At 39.7% G+C, this 18,530-nt stretch overlaps 1 protein-coding gene across 1 annotated transcript in view; it reads right to left on the reverse strand.

Annotated features, from left to right (window-relative positions):
* Positions 1-8,914: 8,914 nt before the first annotated feature.
* The window catches only part of LOC146476715 (attractin-like protein 1), a 61,104-nt gene continuing 51,488 nt past the window's right edge, over positions 8,915-18,530 (reverse strand). The window contains exons 21-29 of the mRNA XM_085114178.1: positions 18,238-18,331; positions 17,220-17,275; positions 16,832-16,911; positions 16,379-16,454; positions 15,277-15,425; positions 14,447-14,505; positions 12,678-12,756; positions 11,530-11,622; positions 8,915-10,463 (exon numbers count right to left, since the gene is read on the reverse strand). Coding sequence (XP_084970304.1) covers positions 10,224-10,463; positions 11,530-11,622; positions 12,678-12,756; positions 14,447-14,505; positions 15,277-15,425; positions 16,379-16,454; positions 16,832-16,911; positions 17,220-17,275; positions 18,238-18,331 — 926 coding nt within the window. The 3' untranslated portion in view covers positions 8,915-10,223. The remainder of the gene's footprint in view (positions 10,464-11,529; positions 11,623-12,677; positions 12,757-14,446; positions 14,506-15,276; positions 15,426-16,378; positions 16,455-16,831; positions 16,912-17,219; positions 17,276-18,237; positions 18,332-18,530) is intronic.

The following is an 18,530-nucleotide window of genomic DNA, read 5'->3' on the forward strand; positions in this document are numbered from 1 at the left end:
AATTTTAAGCGAAATCGGCCGACCCTCATTTCCAAGCCTGTCCAACTCCCAGGCACAAGGGAGTTTAACGACACGCCGAGATACCTAAGGATATAAACGAGTCAAAATGCTGAGTTCAAAATTTGGTTATTTTTGACCCAAAATACAGGACCTATCCCTTGGAAAAAAAAGTCGGTCATTTTGACCCAAAAATTGGAGGGAACTCAAATATTTTTTTAAACGCTTCCAATCGAATCCGTGTGTCCGAAAATATCCTCAGAGAAACCTTTTAGCCTTCCCAAGCGACCAGGGTAAGGGTTAAAAAGAAAATTCTTTGTCAGGGCGTTATTTGCTCTTAAAAATGATCCCCAAGGAAGTTTTATGACACGCCAAGATCCCTAGGCACATAGAGGAGTAAAAAATTCCTGCTTCAAAATCTGGTCAATTTTGACCTAAAACCCTGGACCAACCCCTTGGAAAAATGAAATGTCAATTTCTCGTGGGAACACAAATATGCTTTAAAGAGCTTCCAATGAAATCAGTATGTCCGGAAAAGTCCCCTGAGACACTTTTAGATTCCCAAGGGAGTTTTACGGCACGCCAATATTCGTAGGGACATAAAGGAGTGAAAATGTCCACTTCAAAATTTGGTCATCTTTTACCCTTAACCGTGCACTTACCTACTTACCTTTTTGGACGAAATATAAATATTCTTTTAAAAGCTTCTAATCAAATCAGCGTTTCCGAAAACGTCCCTTGAGGCACTTTCTCGGCCTTCCAAGGGACCAGGGACAAAGAAAGAGTCAGGGTAAATTCTTTGTCAGAGCGTTATTTGTATTAAAATAGGATTCTCAAATGAGTATTACGACACGCCGAGATCCCTAGGGACATAACCAAGTAAAAAATACCGACTTTAAAATTTGGTCATTTTTGGCCAAAAGCCATATGGATTTACCCCACGAAATACAAATGTTCTTTCAAAATCTTCTAATGGAATCAGTGTCCGAAAACGTCCTTTGAGACACTTTTTAGGCCTTCCTAGGGAACAGGGACAGGGAAGTAGCCCACAAAAGATGAAGTCAGGGTGGGAGTTAAACAGAAAACTCTTTATCAGGGCGTTATATACACTTCAAAATGATTCCCAAGGGAGTTTTTCGTCACGCCGAGATTGCTAGGGACATAAACAAGTGAAAAATGCTGACGTCAAAATTTGGTCATTTTTGGCCAAAAACCATGGACGATTTTTGGACGAAATTCAAATATACTTTGGAAAGCTTCCAGTCGAATCAGTGTCCGAAAACGTACTCTGGGACACCTTTTAGGTTCCCAAGGCAGTTTTACGACACCCCAAAATCCATAGGGTCAAGAAACAAGTGAAAAATTCCTCCGTCACACTTTGGTCATTTTTGGCCAAAAAGCATGGACTAACCCCTTGGAAAAAAGTCAATTTTTAGACGAAATACAAATATTCTTTGAAAATCTTCAAATCGAATCAGTATGTCCGAAAACGACCCTTTGGACACTTTTTAGGTTCCCAAGACAGTTTTACGACATCCCGAGATCCCTAGGGACATAAACAAGTAACAAATGCCTCCTTCAAAATTTTGTCAGTTTTGGCCAAAAGCCATGGACTTACCCCTTTAAAAAAAACTCGAGTTTTGGACGAAATACAAATGTTCTTTCAAAATCTTCTAATGGAATCAGTGTCCGAAAACTTCCTTTGAGACACTTTTTAGGCCTTTCTAGGGAACAGGGACAAAGAAGTAGCCCACAAAAGATGAAGTCAGGGTGAGAGTTAAACAGAAAACTCTTTGTCAGGTTGTTATATACACTTCAAAATGATTCCCAAGGGAGTTTTTCGTCACTCCGAGATTGCTAGGGACATAAACAAGTGAAAAATGCCGACGTCAAATTTAGGTTATTTTTTACCAAAAACCATGGACGATTTTTGGACGAAATTCAAATATTCTTTGGAAAGCTTCCAATCAAAGCAGTGTCCGAAAACGTACCCTGGGACACCTTTTAGGTTGCCAAGGCAGTTTTACGACATCCCAAGATCCCTAGGGACATAAACAAGTGAAAAATGCCTCCTTCGAAGTTTAGTCATTTTTGGCCAAAAGCTATGGATTTACCCCTTTAAAAAAAGTAGATGTTTGGACGAAATACAAGTAATCTTTCAAAATCTTCTAATGGAATCAGAGTGTCCGGAAACTTCCTTTGAGACACATTTTAGGCCTCCCTAGAGAACAGGAAAAAAGAATTAGCCCACAAAAGATGAAGTCAGGATGAGAGTTAGACAGAAAACTCTTTATTAGGGTGTTATATACACTTCAAAATGATTCCCAAGGGAGTTTTTCGTCACGCCGAGATTGCTAGGGACATAAACAAGTGAAAATTGCCGACGTCAAAATTTGGTCATTTTTGGCCAAAAACTATGGACGACTTTTGGACGAAATTCAAATATTCTTTGGAAAGCTTCCAATCGAATCAGTCTCCGAAAACGTGCCTCGGGACACTTTTTAGGTTCCCACGGGAGTTTTACGACACCCCGAGATCCCTAGGGACAAGAAACAAGTGAAAAATTCGTCCTTTAAAATTTGGTCATTTTTGGCCAAAAAGCATTGGACTAACCCCTTGGAAAAAAGTTGATTTTTGGACGAAATACAAATATTCTTTGAAAAGCTTCAAATCGAATCAGTATGTCCGAAAACGACCCCTTGGACACTTTTTAGGTTCCCAAGGGAGCTTTACTTCCCTAGGGACATAAACAAGTGAAAAATGCCTCCTTCAAAATTTGGTCATTCTCAGCCAAAAAGCATGGACTTACCCGTTGGAAAAAAAGTCGATTTTTGGACGAAATACAAATATTCTTTGAAAAGCTTCAAATCGAATCAGTATGTCCAAACGCGCCCCCTTCAACACTTTTTAGGTTCCTAAGGGAGTTTTGCGACATCCCGAGATCCCTAGGGACATAAACAAGTGAAAAATGCCTTCTTGAACAATTTGGTCATTTTTGACCAAAAAGCATGGACTTACCCTTTGGAAAAAAGGCGATTTTTGGACGAAATACAAATTTATCTATGAAAAGCTTTAAATCGAATCAGTATGTCCGAAAACGACCCCTTGGACACTTTTTAGGTTCCCAAGGGAGTTTTTGCGACATCCCGAGATCCCTAGGGACATAAACAAGTGAAAAATGTCACGTTCAAAATTTAGTCATTTTTGGCCAAAAGCCATGGACTTACTGCTTTAAAAAAGTCAATTTTTGGACGAAAGACAAATTTTTTTTCAAAATCCTCTAATGGAATCAGAGTGTCCGAAAACTTCCTTTGAGACACTTTTTAGGCCTCCCTAGGGACCAGGGACAAAGAAGTAGCCCACAAAAGATGAAGTCAGGGTGAGAGTTAAACAGAAAACTCTTTATCAGGGCGTTAGGTATGGGTCGCACTTGGGCAAAGTTTTCAACTTTGCCGGCAAAGAAACCACAGAAAATTTGAAACCGCAACCGGAAAGCAAACTTTTACTTTCAACTATCAGGGTCGCACTAGGTGAAAAAAATATGTCAGTGATAACACTTTGAATAACTTAAAAAATCTTCGGTCAAAATTTTCGGCCCATAATCTTAGCAACATTATTTCTTCGTCGTTCGACCAGCACGCGTACACCCGTCTTTCCTCAGCAGAAGAAGACGACGAACTTAGGTCAACTTGGTCCGCTGAGTTCGACGAGCTCCGGAAACGACGAGTGCAGAGGAATTCTGCGAAGGGCTCTCAATAGTTGCCTCTTCAGGACTATAACTTTGACCTCGAGAATACATATATTGCGAAAACTCTGCGCTGCCACCGAAAAAAAAGGGGAACTGTGATGAATTGTATCTTGCGCGCTGTTTAATTTTATTGCATAAATTTTCTGTTTGCTGTTCAGTGACAAGTGATGACAGTTTTCGCTGTGATTCCTATTGTTAAGCCCAAGTTTTCCGAAATCTGCCTGCCCCACCCAAGCACTACGGCGCCTTTGATGTTTTTGCCGATTTCCAAAAATTTTCCAAACCATAAAAGTTAGGGTCGCACTAGGAAAAGTGTCTCGTTGACAGATTTTGACCGCAAAGTAAACAAATTCTCGCAAAACTTTGCTAAGTGCGACCCATGCCTTATATAAACTTCAAAATGATTTCCAAGGGAGTTTTTTGTCACGTCGAGAGTGCTAGGGACATAAACAAGTGAAAAATGCCGACGTCAAAATTTGGTCATTTTAGGCCAAAAACCATGGATATAAGTCGATTTTTGGACGAAATACAAATATTCTTTGGAAAGCTTGAAATCGAATCAGTATGTTCGAAAACGTCCCCCTTGCACACTTTTTATGTTACCTAGGGAGTTTTACGACATCCCGAGATTCTTAGGGACATAAACAAGTGAAAAATGCCTCCTTCAAAATGTAGTCATTTTTGGCCAAAAACCATGGACTAACCCCTTGGAAAAAATTCGATTTTTTTACGAAATAAAAATATTCTTTTAAAAGCTTCCAATCGAATCAGTGTCCGAAAACGTACCCTGATTCGATTGGAAGCTTTTGAAAGAATATTTTATTTCGTCCAAAAATCGACTTTTTTCCATGGTTTTTGGCCAAAATTGACCAAATTTGGACGTCGGCATTTTTCATTTGTTTATGTCCCCAGCAATCTCGGCGTGTCGGAAAACTTCCTTGGGAATCATTTTGAAGTGCAAATAACGCCCTGGCGAAGAGTTTTCTGTTGAACTCTTACCCTAACTTCATCGTTTGTGGGCTATTTCTTTGTCCCTGGTCCCTTGCGAGGCCTAAAAGGCGTCTCAAAAGACGTTTTAATTTCGGACACTCTGATTCCATATGAAGATTTTGAAAGAATATTTGTATTTCGTCCAAAAATCGACTTTTTTTAAAGGTGTATGTTCATGGTTTTTGGACAGAAATGACAAAATTTTGAAGGAGGCATCTTTTACTTTTTTATGTCCCTAGGGATCTCGGGGTGTCGTAAAACTCCCTTGGGAACCTAAAAAGTGTCCAAGGGGACGTTTTCGGACACACTGATTCAATTGGAAGCTTTTGAAAGAATATTTGTATTTCGTCCAAAAATTTACTTTTTTCCAAGGGGTTAGTCCATGGTTTTTTGGCCAAAAATGACCAAATTTTGAAGGAGGCATTTTTCACTTGTTTATGTCCCTAGGGATCTCGGCGTGTCGTAAAACTCCCTTGTGAATCATTTTTACGTGCAAATAACGCCCTGAAAGAGACGTTTCTGTTTAACTCTCGCCCTAACTTCATCTTATGTGGGCTATTTCTTTTTCCCTGGTCCCTTGGGAGGCCGAGAAAGTGCCTCAAGGGACGTCTTCGGACATTCTGATTCCATTGGAAGATTTTGAAAGAATATTTGTATTTCGTCGAAAAATCGACTTTTTTTAAAGGCCAAAAATGACTAAATTTTGGTGGAGGCATTTTTCACTTGTTTATGTCTCTAGGGATCTCGGGGTGTCGTAAAACTCCCTTGAGAACCTAAGGGACCGTTTATTATTTATCGGAGGGAGGGGGGGCGCTGGGTGATTTTAGGGGGGGTGACCTGAAATTTTGGCTACTAATAAAAGGGGGGGGGGGTCCTAGAGTAATTGCTGTGTTATGGAGGGGGGGGGGGGGCTTGAAATTTTAAAAGGGGCAATGTTTAAAATGAAGAAGTTACCGAAGGGAGTTTTACAACACCCCGAGATCCCTGGGGACATAAACAAGTGAAAAATGCCTCCTTCAAAATTTAGTCATTTTTGGCCAAAAACACGGCGACACGCCGAGATCCCTAGGGACATGAACAAGTGAAAAATGCCGACTTCAAAATTTGGTAATTTTTGGTCAAAAACTATGGACTAACCCTTTGGAGAAATGTCGATTTTTGGACGCAAGAGAGAAATTTATTCCAAATCTTTCAATCGAATCAGAGTGTCCGAAAACGTCCCCTAAGACACATTTTCGGCCTCCCAAGGGACAAGGGACAAAGAAATATCCCACAAAAGATGAACCCAGGGTGAGAGTTAAACAGAAAATTCTTTGAGATGTCGTTATTTGCACTTCAAAATGATTCCCAAGGGAGTTTTACGATACGCCGAGATTGCTAGGTACATAAACAAGTAACAAATGAAGACTCAAAATTTTGTAACTTTTGGCTTAAAACGATGCACTTACTCCTTGGAAAAAAGTCGATTTTTGGACAAAATACAAAAATTCTTTTAAAATCTTCCAATCCAAAGAGTGTGTCCAAAAACGTCCCGTGAGACACTTTTTATGTTCCCAAGGGAGTTTTACGACACGCTGAGATTCCTAGGGAAATAAACAAGCTAAAAATGCCGACTTGAACATTTTGTCATTTTCAGCCAAAAACCATGGACTTACCCCTTAAAAGGTGTCGATTTTTGGACGAAATTCATATATTTTTTTAAATGCTTCCAATCGAAACAGTGTGTCCGAAAACGTCCCTTGAGACACGTTTTAGGCCAACCAAGGAACCAGGGTCCGTGGGAACGTAGATAACATCAAGCTGGATGGGGAAGCAATCGATGAAGTGGAGGACTTCACATACCTTGGCAGTAACATGAGCAAGGATGGTGGGTCTGATCGGGACATACTGGCAATTAGTCTTAACTAACACCAACACAACCATGACTCCAAAAAAGGACAAAAAGCTGAAAATTACAGTTTATAGTATTAGGATGAAAATTAGCGTAAACAAATAGGCCTTATCACGGTTTTCGACGCCATTTTGACAAGTAGGCAAACAGGCTTGAAATAACAGTGTTTGTATGGAAATCCGATGTCAAATAATTTTCATAAAGCATCGCTTCTGAAAAATTCATGAATTGAAAACTTTTGGCATTAGGAAAAGGATTTTAAGAAAAAAATTGGAGGGATGTAGCTGTGCCAGAAAGCGTCCAGTCGTGTTTTGAACTTTCCCTACATTTCCCTGTATTTTTTCCCGTGAACTATTTTTAGTAGCAGTTCACGGCTGGTTCGCTTTACAGACAAATGTATGGAAAGTTCAAAACACGACTGGACGCTTTCTGGCACAGCTACATCCCTCCAATTTTTTTTCCTAAAATCCTTTTCCTAGTGCTAAAAGTTTCCAATTCATGAATTTTTCAGAAACGATGTTTTATGAAAGTAATTTGACATCTGATTTCCATACAAACACTGTTATTTCACGCCTGTTTGCTTACTCGTCAAAATGGCATCGAAAACCGTGATAAGGCCTATTCCAAACCAACTATAACTTCAGAAAGCGACGAAAGTCAAAAATGAGATTGTATAGGCATACTCGGATTTTCTTCTAGTATGCCTGCGTCATTGACGAAAATACTCACCAGGCTTAAAGCATAACATCACTTTTTTTTATAATTTACGACGTCATACGTTGAAAATATATTACATTATAACATTGTGATGAGTACACACGCAGATGGAAAGTACTGTATATATTTCATTGCTCTATATCAAAAAAGTTATCTAGTTTCACTAATTCGAGAAGAAATGATACAGAATCGTGATTTACAGCGACAGCAGGTTAATACGGACACCAAGGGGACATGCCAAAGTGTTCGTATTATACGGGTGTCCGTGAAAAGGATCATAACCGGGCTTCTAGAAGAAACGACAGGAAACATGTTTTATCGACACAAAGACTAAAGCAGACATCTTTACGGCACTAGACACTGTTAAATTTTTTAACTGTAACTGTACGAAGTTTAAAATAAAGAAACCTTATTACGCTCATTTTTCAAAATCTCGGATCAATCCGTAGAAATAAATGCATTATTTGAACAGGGTACAATGTCTACAATTAGCGCATAATTGTAACAATGAAAATAGACAGTGCACAGATAACCAGTGTCCGCAGAGGGGTTGCCGATGTATGCGAGTTTGTCACTCGGGACACAGAAAAGTGTCCGCTCTCCATATTAACCGGTGTCCGTAGAACGGGGTTCCACTATATTTCAAATGTTTTACTTCTGTGATTAGTTTCTTATTCCGGAAACCAGTCACAGTTTTGGTCTCGCCAAGAACCGTAGCAAAATATTTTCGTCGACCGACTAGCGTTTTCGTATCGTTTTAACCTGTTCACACTAAAATGCTTGAAAACGAGGTAGATTTTCGGATTTGGACTGGAATCGATGATGTGGTGGGCGCTACGTACGTCACGCAAGTGACGTTAAGTCTCCTCATTTGAAATAGTTGCGTAAAGTCTCCGTTTTCATCAGCAATATGGATCGTTTTAACGATAGGCGAAAACGTATCAAAAAGCACGCGTTTTCAACCGAAAATGCATTAACTTCGACAGGGCCCTAGATAATGTAATTCAATGTTTAATTACTTACAGTCGTATAGGCCCCCCTCTAAACTTGCAAAAATAAAAGCCATAAAGTACAAGGGTTAATATTTGTGCTTGTTTCGAAACCTCACACTTTTGAAAGTCCAACTTCAATTTCCGTCACTTTTACTGCGGTCCAGAAAGCCAAATCATTGTCATATTTAAAATAAATTAGCGTTTGTTATTTTATGATTGTTTCGTTACCACAGATCAGTGGAAATATAACAGGAACTGTTTAGAATCGTCCATTATTATTTTGAAGCGGAAGGAAGGCCTAGGGGAAGTGGGGATGAGGGAGAGGAGATTAGTTTGCCCATTTCTGCCTCATTGACCGAATGATCCAAAAAAGCCTTCCCACGACCCCACGCACTCCTATCAAGGGCTTTGCACATTTTTTACCAACGAGGACGAGGTAGGATCCCATTGCCAGGGTTCGTTCTCCATTACAACCGGAGAGGAAACCGTGAACAATGTTAATAAATATCACTCAAAAATGTAGCATCAAAAGCAAGCGCTTGTTTACTGTAAGAGAAAAGCTACTCGGGTCAACGTTCCTAGTTTTTTTTTTCGTTTATTTGCTTTCCTTGAGTGTCTTTTTAAATAATAAAAATACAGTATTATTGTACATAACATTATTCAGTATTAAAAAGAGCCACTGACCTATCTTCAACTAATTTCCACAAAAGCACGGTAGCTAATCTAGCTGTTCGCTTTGGAGTGGAGCGCGTATGCTGTGTGCAACAAAGACCAGAAAGAGCGCCTTTATTTTTCGGCATAACATTTTAGGGTGTATATGATAGGACCACATGCCGTCGAATTGGGATATAACTAAATGAGCAAAATTGTTAGGACTGCCGGAACAGGGCGAGACCACAGCCTGAGTCCAATTTAGCAGTCCTCAGACTTTTTTAACCAATTTTTTCCAAATTGGACAAGCATTGTGCAGGCAGTACAAGAACAATTTAAATAGTCCGTCTTAATACATAATGGCATACATTGCACACAACCCCATTTTAAATATAATCCAATTCATGGAATAATCCAAATTGATACTGACTTGAACTAATTTGAATAGGAGAGAATAATTAGCAGGTAATACTATGCTTGCGTCACCAAATAGACACCAAAACGAGTGCAAATATGATACTATCAGAGGGAATATTCTGAATACATAAAACATAAAAAATATTGTTAACATTGTAAGTAATAGTATGTGTTGTATTTTTTCCTTTTTTACACTTAAAGTATAAGTTGTGCGATATTATGAGCAAGGTATTTAAAAATATATATTCTGAGTAGGTCGTGAGCTTAACTGGCCATTTCAAGGTTAAGCAAGGCACAAGAAAGACCTTGTGACGATTAGTCATTTGACCAAGTTTGGTGTTGTTTAGTTGTGGACCGTGAAACATGGTTCGAAATCCATACAAACGTCTCTAATTTTGAGACGGCATCCCCCAAAACCATGCAAATTCTTAAAAACGTTCTCATTTTTGACCCTTGTAAAATGCAGTCATATAGCACAGGGTCCAGAGGAATTCTATTTGATCGATCGTACAAGACACATCTCACCTTGTTAATTCCAAAACGTCTATACGTTGTACAATAAAGATTGCCAAAATTAAATCCTTCTAACCGTTTTCTACTTCCAGGAAGCATTGCGTGACAATCCAGCAAAGAATTCGGTTGTCACGAAATGGTATTCCTCCACAGGGAAGCATTGCGTGACTGCTTAAATAACACGACTTTCCCAAGGCCATCAGAGCTCGGCCATTGTCCGGATATCGGCCTATCGTCTTCGGCAAATCCTGAAGCAAGCATCGTTTTCCGATGAGCGCACGATTTCTTATATACAGAGCAACCTTCCTTATGTACAGCAGGACGTCACCATACTGGATCTCTTGACGATTGTTCCACGGGGCATGTGTAAAGAGTGAGACTGGGGACCACGGTTCCCGTATGTGCCAAGCGCAGTTGCGCAGCAGATGCCCGTCTGGCCAATAGGAGCAAAGCCGTCACTTGCTCCAGGAAGCTGCATCATGAACACACCTACAGCTGCGTGGTGGTTTTCTGTTGGCTGGACAGCAATGGCGGACGATGCTGTTTGCTGAAAACAAAACAGGAGATGATAACTTCTCCCCGGGACGCCGCATATCGGTTTTACAAATAAGTGCCAAGGCTGTTGTCTAAGAAGATTTTCAAAGAGCCCACAAGGCCAAAGGGCAAGAAGTTAGGAGCCCAACTTATGAAGTGTTAGATGCTACTGCAAAAAAATTTGGGCAACCAGAGCATTTTCTTGGGTGCCCCAGGCTGCCGGGCTTCTGTTAGGTAGCAGCATTGAGTATTATCCAAACATTTGGTTGATATATGACAGAGTAAAGCTACAACAAGGGAGCATTGGCATCTTGTGGATCTAGTCATTGAAAGCATAATATCGTCCTTCTCTTATATCATAAATAAACGATACAATCCACCACCGGTAGAAGTCATGGAGCTTTTAGTACAATGCGTGGTGTGTGTGTGTGTGTGCAATGTATGTTTGCGGCCTGGAACATGCCTTACTGACACCAGCCTCCTGAAAAAGTGCACGGAGAGACACTAAGTTAAATATAGATCAGGGGTACAATATCATCTTGCGTTATAAGTAACATATAATTCTAGAGATTACAACCATTGATGTGATTTACGAAATACACAGATGATCTGTACCTTTCAATGGTCTATTTGTTTTACTTAAGAAAAAAACGACTGAAAACCAGACGGTATGGGAATATTAAAGTACAGTAACAGTAATTTATTTAATGTAATGACACGGGGAGTGCTTACGCAATGGCCGGGATCGGACGCTCATGATAAAATGCTTGACAATACTCCAGATCCAATTAGATTAGGAAATGTTGGTTCTTAAGGAACCGGAGTAACGGGAGAAAAAAGCTCTCGGAGCAAGGACGAGAACCAACAACAAACTCAACCTACTTGTTCATATGACGGCGAGTTAAGGAATCGAACCCAGGCCACATTGCTGGGAGGCAAGTACCCTCAGCATTGCGCCATCTCTGTTCCTCTGAGAGAAACCTCTTAAAAACCATTTCTGAATCGATCCACTGATCAATCGCCATGAAATACGCTGTGCTCATTCACTGAGCATCTGAACAACGCTGGAACAAACTCACCTTGTTACACGTCTCCAATCTAGGGTCTGTCAGAGCCACACAGACCTTAGCAAAAGGTCGGCTTGCCCTCAGTTTCATCTCTTCAACACGGTGCTGTGAAAAACAAGTAAAACGGCAATCGCATAAGGGAGGCGACGTGATACGGATTCGTGTATTCTGGGAATCAAAACTTGTGCTAGAATAAATTCTATGTACCTTTTCTCGTAGACGAAATGTTTCAAGTAATATATCAAACACGAGAAAGCGTGTTTCATCAGCTATGAAAACACCGAGAAATAGGTTGAAAAAACGAGGTGCAGCCGAGTTTTTTTTTAAACGCTTTCGAGGTGTTTGGATATCTGATGAAACACACTTTTGAGTTTTTGATATGGCTTCTCAAATGATCAATAATTCTTGGAGAAATTCAAGGCTAAAGTTGGCACAAATTTTATGGTAATTAGGATCACATATCCAAACCACGGTCACGGTAGTGATTTTCTTTGTTTTCTCTTGATGAATTATTAATGAGTTTGAGAAGAATACAGACAGGAAGATATCAAGTTATCAAAAAAAATAAAATAAATAAATAAATAAAATAAAAAAAATAAAAATAAAAATGAAGTTGCAGAACATTTCAATCCAGGTCATCCTTCACAAAGGATACTTTCTTGTGTGATTCCAGTAAGACTTTGAACAGTCAACCCAAACGAGCCTTTCACCGGGACCCGAAGAACTGTACGCCATGATAACGAGATACCTGTGTTAAGCGTGTGTCCATAAACTATCCCCCCACTCACGGAGATAAAACGAAACCACAATAATACAGAAAGATGCACAACAAACAGGACCTATTTTTCCTCAGACACAGAAGCGTTCGATGCGATAAATCGAGAATAGCCACGATCATTGCGAGAAAAGCCTCGAGGCTCGGGCGTGCGCCCTCGCAACTACCGGCTCGCAGCATTGCTGCTTTCCACTCAAAGTCAGCGCCTTTACGCTCCCCGAACTCTACTTTCTTTTTCCAATAACCAGAAAAATGGCCAGTTTAGCAGTTTTAATGGTCTTTCAGCTGTTATCATAGCATGTTAAAACACGGCATGTTGGAGGATAGCCGCCATTTTCTGTTAAGCACGTAAACACTGGAAAACACTGTAAGTAATAATACTCACTCTTGCCATTACATAGTTTGAATATCTCATCTTGATCTTCCACGCCAAAGCTACAACAAACAGCAACGAGAAGAAACAGCTAAAAGAAAAGAAAAGAAAAGAAAAGAAAACATTTAAAGCGAGCAAGTCTAAAGCCTACCTTACAAGTGCGACTCAGATACAAGTGCAAATACGTTTAAACATGAAGGACGTTTCGCATCTGTAAACCAGGCTTAAAACAGAACTGCTCCCTTTTAATAACATTTATATTGATGAGCGAACATGTAGGGAATAGTCAAATCGCAAATTCCGCATACTGTATTGGACCTAGGCCTATATTCGGCTCCTACTAAAGCCTACTTTTTAGGGACTTGTCTATGGGGACGCCTTCTTTTCGAGTAGCCCTAATTCTTACTGGAGGAATCTGATTTTGCGCTTCAAAAATAAAACACCATCCGAAAAAAGCTTCAAATAGGAAGGGGTAATTTTCCAAAAGAAGTTTCCATCTGAGATTTGGAGGGTTTTTTTTTTTAGTTATTTTACGGTATGAAGAAGTTAGCATAAAAGATTTTCAGAGTGAATATGATCACGCTATTCGAAACCATACAATGACCAGCATCTATAGTTGGCGTGAAAGCTCAGTTGGTAAGAGCATTGCACCGGTATCGCTTTGTTTTACCCTTAATAATAATAATAATAATAATAATAATAATAATAATAATAATAATAATAATAATAATAATAATAATAATAATAATAATAATAATAATAATAATAAAGAAGAGGCAATACAGCAGGCGGGTTTTGGAAGTGGAGCAAGCGTCATTCACACCACTAGTTTTTACAAGCACAGGTGGAATGGCCGATGAATGCAAGAGATTCCATACCCGCCTTGCAGAGCTACTTGCGTTAAAGAAAGGAGATGACTACGCTACTACCATTTCTTGGATAAGGGCGAAGGTATCCTTTGCCATTCTACGATCAGCCTTGCTGTGTCTCGGAGGAACCAGGAGAAAGAGAAGAGTAGCCAATATGTCTGACATTGACATTACATCGGAAAGTGCGCAAGCCAGAATTTAGGTAGTGACTTTTTTTGTCAGTCTGAATTATTTTTAGTGTATGATTGGAAACACTGCGACTGGGCATTTATTTAGAATATTCTTATTATGAGAGTATATTTATTTTTATTACATCAGTGAAAATTGTTCTTTTATCTTCTGAACCAAACCCACATGAATTAGCTTTTATATACGAGATGTTGATATTTTACAATTTTATGACAGCAAACTGTAAAATCACTCAGGTTTTAATAGAATCAAACTGTATCTAATAGATTTTATTCTTGTAAATAATAAAGTTATCATTCCATATTTAAAAAAAAAATAATAATGATAATAATAATAATAATAATAATAATAATAATAATAATAATAATAATAATAATAATAATAATAATAACAACAATAAATATAAAACTTATATTGCGCATATACGTATGTTTTGAGAGCTTGTTTAAAAGATGTGAGGATCTGAATGTTTCTAATCTCCGCCGGAAGCCTGTTCCACAGTTTCGGAGCAGCCGACCTTCCAGATGACATGTGACTAGACACTTAACTCCAAATTCAACTCTACTAAACTGCGAACAGACGAACTTTTTCCCTCAAATCCTATACGAGAACGCCAGTGAAAATGTAGAAACAATGCAAACCAGCGGTGAAAACAAGTCGGGATGTGCGCGATTCGTAAATCAGGAGAAGAAAGAGACTGCAACGAACCACTGCTATACTTACGCAAAAAATGTGATGAAAAAGTTGAGGATCAGGAATTTAGGCTTCTGATTGAAAGTGACCTGCAAAAGGAAATTGAAAAACAGCGTTCAATCTACAGGGTCCGGTGGAATTCTATTCGATCGTGCACGACATGATCTCTAAACCATCTTTACTTTTACAGCAAAGATTGCGAAAATGAAATCCTTCTGCATTAAAACCACATCCTTCTATTTCCCTCCATATTGCCTTCATGTTTTTATTGCAGTCAACAAACGCTTACTACGGGAGCAATAACCGTTGACCATTTTCTTCGAAACGCGTCGAGGCACCACGTTCTATTACAAAGTGTCATCATCGTCATCGTCATCATCTTCATCATCATCATCTTCATCATCATCATCATCATCATCATCATCATCATCATCACGTATTGTTCATTATATGCTAACTTTTCGTAACCTTACGAGCCCATAGTACTTTGGTCCGCGGTATATGCAAGTAAACATGGCGGAAACCGTACCGGGGGCCGTACGAGCGAGGAAGGATCGAGGGATAAAGAAGGATATGGAAGCAGAAAACGGTTGCAATTCAGAAGGACTCATTTTGGCAACCGATAAGTCTAAAGTTATGTTTGATTTGTTAAATTATCTTGATACCCCATTCCGTGAGATAAAAACGGTCCTTTAAAATCTAGGAATGGAGTCCGCCATTATAAGCGAAAACGGTAGCAAAAGCGAGACCTTTTTTTTCGGCGCAACTTACACGAAACACCTGCCTTGTGTTACACCCCCATTACGCCAAAGAAGGACTTCAAATTACACCTAATTTACCATGAGACTCCCCTATCTTACCTGTAGAGTAACGAAATCTTTGATCCCGAATACGTGCACTCTAAAAGTGAATCGGTCTGGGCCACCAAACTTGAAGAATTCGTGCGAAAAAGCTTGTTCGAATTTGCCTATTTTGTGCTCACTAACCAGAGTGTCCTCAGGAACAAGATCTGCAAGACAGGAAACAAATCTCCCCATTTTCATCACATCTACCATAATTAACAACATTAACATCCATATGTATAGGCATGTAGCGTTCCTGCTCCAGCTATCTGCTTTACAACCATTTTTCAAAAACTCATCAATAATTCATAAGCCCATTGACCTATCAAATGGTCGATAACACATCACTTGCAGTAGTTTTAAAACCCGCTAATACCTCCTCCTTATTAGTATGCGGTGTTAAAAGTTTTTCTGGTATGCTAATTTCAAACGTTCACAAAAGCATCATTGTTATGAACTCTCTTGACACACGCTTTTCCAGGAATGTTTAAACCCCGATAAAACACTACTGCTCGTGTTTTAAACATTACATAAAATAAACACTATGGAAAGGCCTGTTTAAAAAGGAATGTCTTCACTCTTCAATACAAATACTTACTCGAATGCGTAATGGTAAAAAAAATCTGACAATGAGTGAGATCCAAGTGTTCAGTTAATGGGGAGTCCCGTGAAGAAAATTGCGATAAGAGCGAATAATAAATGCGAGAGGCCTGGAAAGAGTTCTTTCGCCCCTTCTCCCAACTCTCTCCAGTCTCTTCTCATTTTTGATCACAACCGAAGTACTGTATTATTCACACGCATTGCAATAGGCCATTTCCGAGTTGCTGTGAACCTCATTATGAAAGCGAGGCTACGTGTAAAGTTTTTATTATGAAAATTAGTTTCATTCATATGAAAACATGAAAAGCTTTAGCAGTTAGCCTCGCTTTCATAATGAGGTTCACAGCAACTCGGAAATGGCCTATTTTCCTTCGCGCCACTCCCCACTATCTCAACACCTTGCTATGGTCGTCGGCAAAAGGTTGATAAACAAGCGGCGCAAAACCAGAAAATGTGCAAGGTTTGATGTTCTCCTAACAATTGAGAGCCATCGGCAAACTACTTGTATGTACTCTCGTACCTGAGCTGACAGATAGATTGAGAAAAGCCGGATCGCCTCTCTTGACCTCCACCTCAACAACTACATCGATATTATCCTGCAAAGAAACATGACTCCGCTAAGCATCTTCCATTCTCGAGAGTGAAACAGGAAGGCCTGCATGTCATTCTAGTCGGGCTTAGGTGGCCCATACGACGGGAACGTAACCCAGCTTTTCGCGCATGAAGCAACTTGGAGTGTTATAACTTAACTCCCCCTGGATCAGGGTAGTCCATCTCAAGATTAGCCCCGGCAGTATGTCGCCAGAGGGGAGGGTGGAGGGAGTAAAAATACTCCTTGCTTCATGTTACAGGAACCGGATTAGAGTACAGATTGGAATCTTATATGGAACTTGAATGAGTGTTAAAGTCAACGCAAATGGAAGGTGAACCACATAAATTACGCCTGACGGCTTTTGGAAGCCAAAGGTCTTACCTCGCGAGGAATGTTCAGGAAAGCAATGCTTGTCTTGTTGGAAATATTGAACGTGAAGCGTAAATTGCTCTGAAGTCTATCTGTTAAAAAATAAAATAGATAAATAAATTCAAATGCGATCTTCAGAGCAGTAATGTTCAGTGGTACTATTTGTCACATAGACTGCGAGCAGTTTCTCTTTTAATTTGCTCTAGAATTCGCGGGAAAGAACGCGCGACTCGCCCCTCGAATATCGTGCGTTCTTCCCCCCGGATTCTCGAGCAAAAGACAGACTGCTCGCAGTCTATTTGTTACACTGTGCACAGGGTTCTTACTCGCGTATCTGTATAGTGAACGTTCCTTTGCTTCAGTGTACACGCAGATTGTAACAATATTTTAATCCACTTACTGTAACAGTGACCACCATTTGTTGCGTTACCAACTATGTCTGTCTCGTCTACACACCTGTATTAAGAGAAAAGCAAAATTTGAGAGAGACGGCAGGGGACGAATCACGCTTTACTACCAACTGACGTTCCTGCTCACGGGGTCAATTGATAGAGCAGCTACACAGTGATTTTTTTTTCTAAAAGGGACATTAAAGCCTGGTTTTTACTAGCGACGCATGCACAGACGCAAGCACAAGTGCAAGTGTAAGAATGCTTTTTTCACCGTGCAAAAGTCCTTGACGCAAGCATAAGCACAAGCACAAGGATCCTTTTCTTGTGCTTGTACTTGTGTCGCGTTCGTTTTCACTTGACATAAAGCTCTTATGCTTGTGCTTGTGCTTGTGCCTGTGCTTGTGTCGCTAGTGAAAACCAGGCTTAAGGGTGAAAAGACAGCAGGGGCGCTTTCCATTTTACCCTTTGATCAGCATCAAATCTCTCCTTATAATACCAATGCTTATTCAACCCCTGAGGTCATGAGAATTGAGGACATGACCACCAAAGTGAATTTCTTGATATTCCCCAGTACTTTTATAAGAAAAGTATGGTGACAAGATAAGAGAATTTGTTCTTTGATGTTAGGGGAGCAAAATTTTCAGTTGGAAATTTCGGAAACTTTCCGAGTCAACTGAATGGAAAAGTTTTTTTTTCCATTTGCGCCAAGCTTACAGTCTCATTGGTACATCAAAAAAACGTATGTGATTGCGCAATGATGGCGCAAGAAGACAATAAAATCCTTCCAGCCGGTTGGAACGGAAAAAAGTGGACTACCTCCAAAGGTTGTCCTGCTCAAGCGAAGCATCAACAAAAAAATAGTGATTTTGAACGAGGAAATGGTAAAATAATTGTAATTACAAAAAACACGCCTGCTTTCAATTTAGTGTCGAAACTAATTTTCGCATTTGCTTTGGATTTGCGCTCTACGATTGGTTGGCAAAGTTCGCACCACCTTCTCAACCAATGGGAAGAAGTGCATATTACCTTTCACAGTGTTTCCCAGTCACGTAGCGGGCCAAGCATTCACATTCCCCAGTCACTAGGTCACATGACTCGGCATGTCCATTACATTCACAAGCTGAAAACAAACAAACGAGCAAATATAACATTCTAATAAACAACGTTGATAAAGGGACACTGTCACGGCGATTTTGCTATATTTTCGTCAAAATGGCTCAATTATTTGATAAAGAACCTTTTTTCTAACATGAAATTGCTGTTAGAGCACCGAGAAGGAAATATCAAGGGATTTATCCAGGGAAGAACAAACTATAAGC

Source organism: Pavona decussata, unplaced genomic scaffold (assembly GCF_977016875.1).
Source record: "Pavona decussata unplaced genomic scaffold, jaPavDecu1.1 SCAFFOLD_73, whole genome shotgun sequence".
Classification (NCBI taxonomy): domain Eukaryota; kingdom Metazoa; phylum Cnidaria; class Anthozoa; order Scleractinia; family Agariciidae; genus Pavona; species Pavona decussata.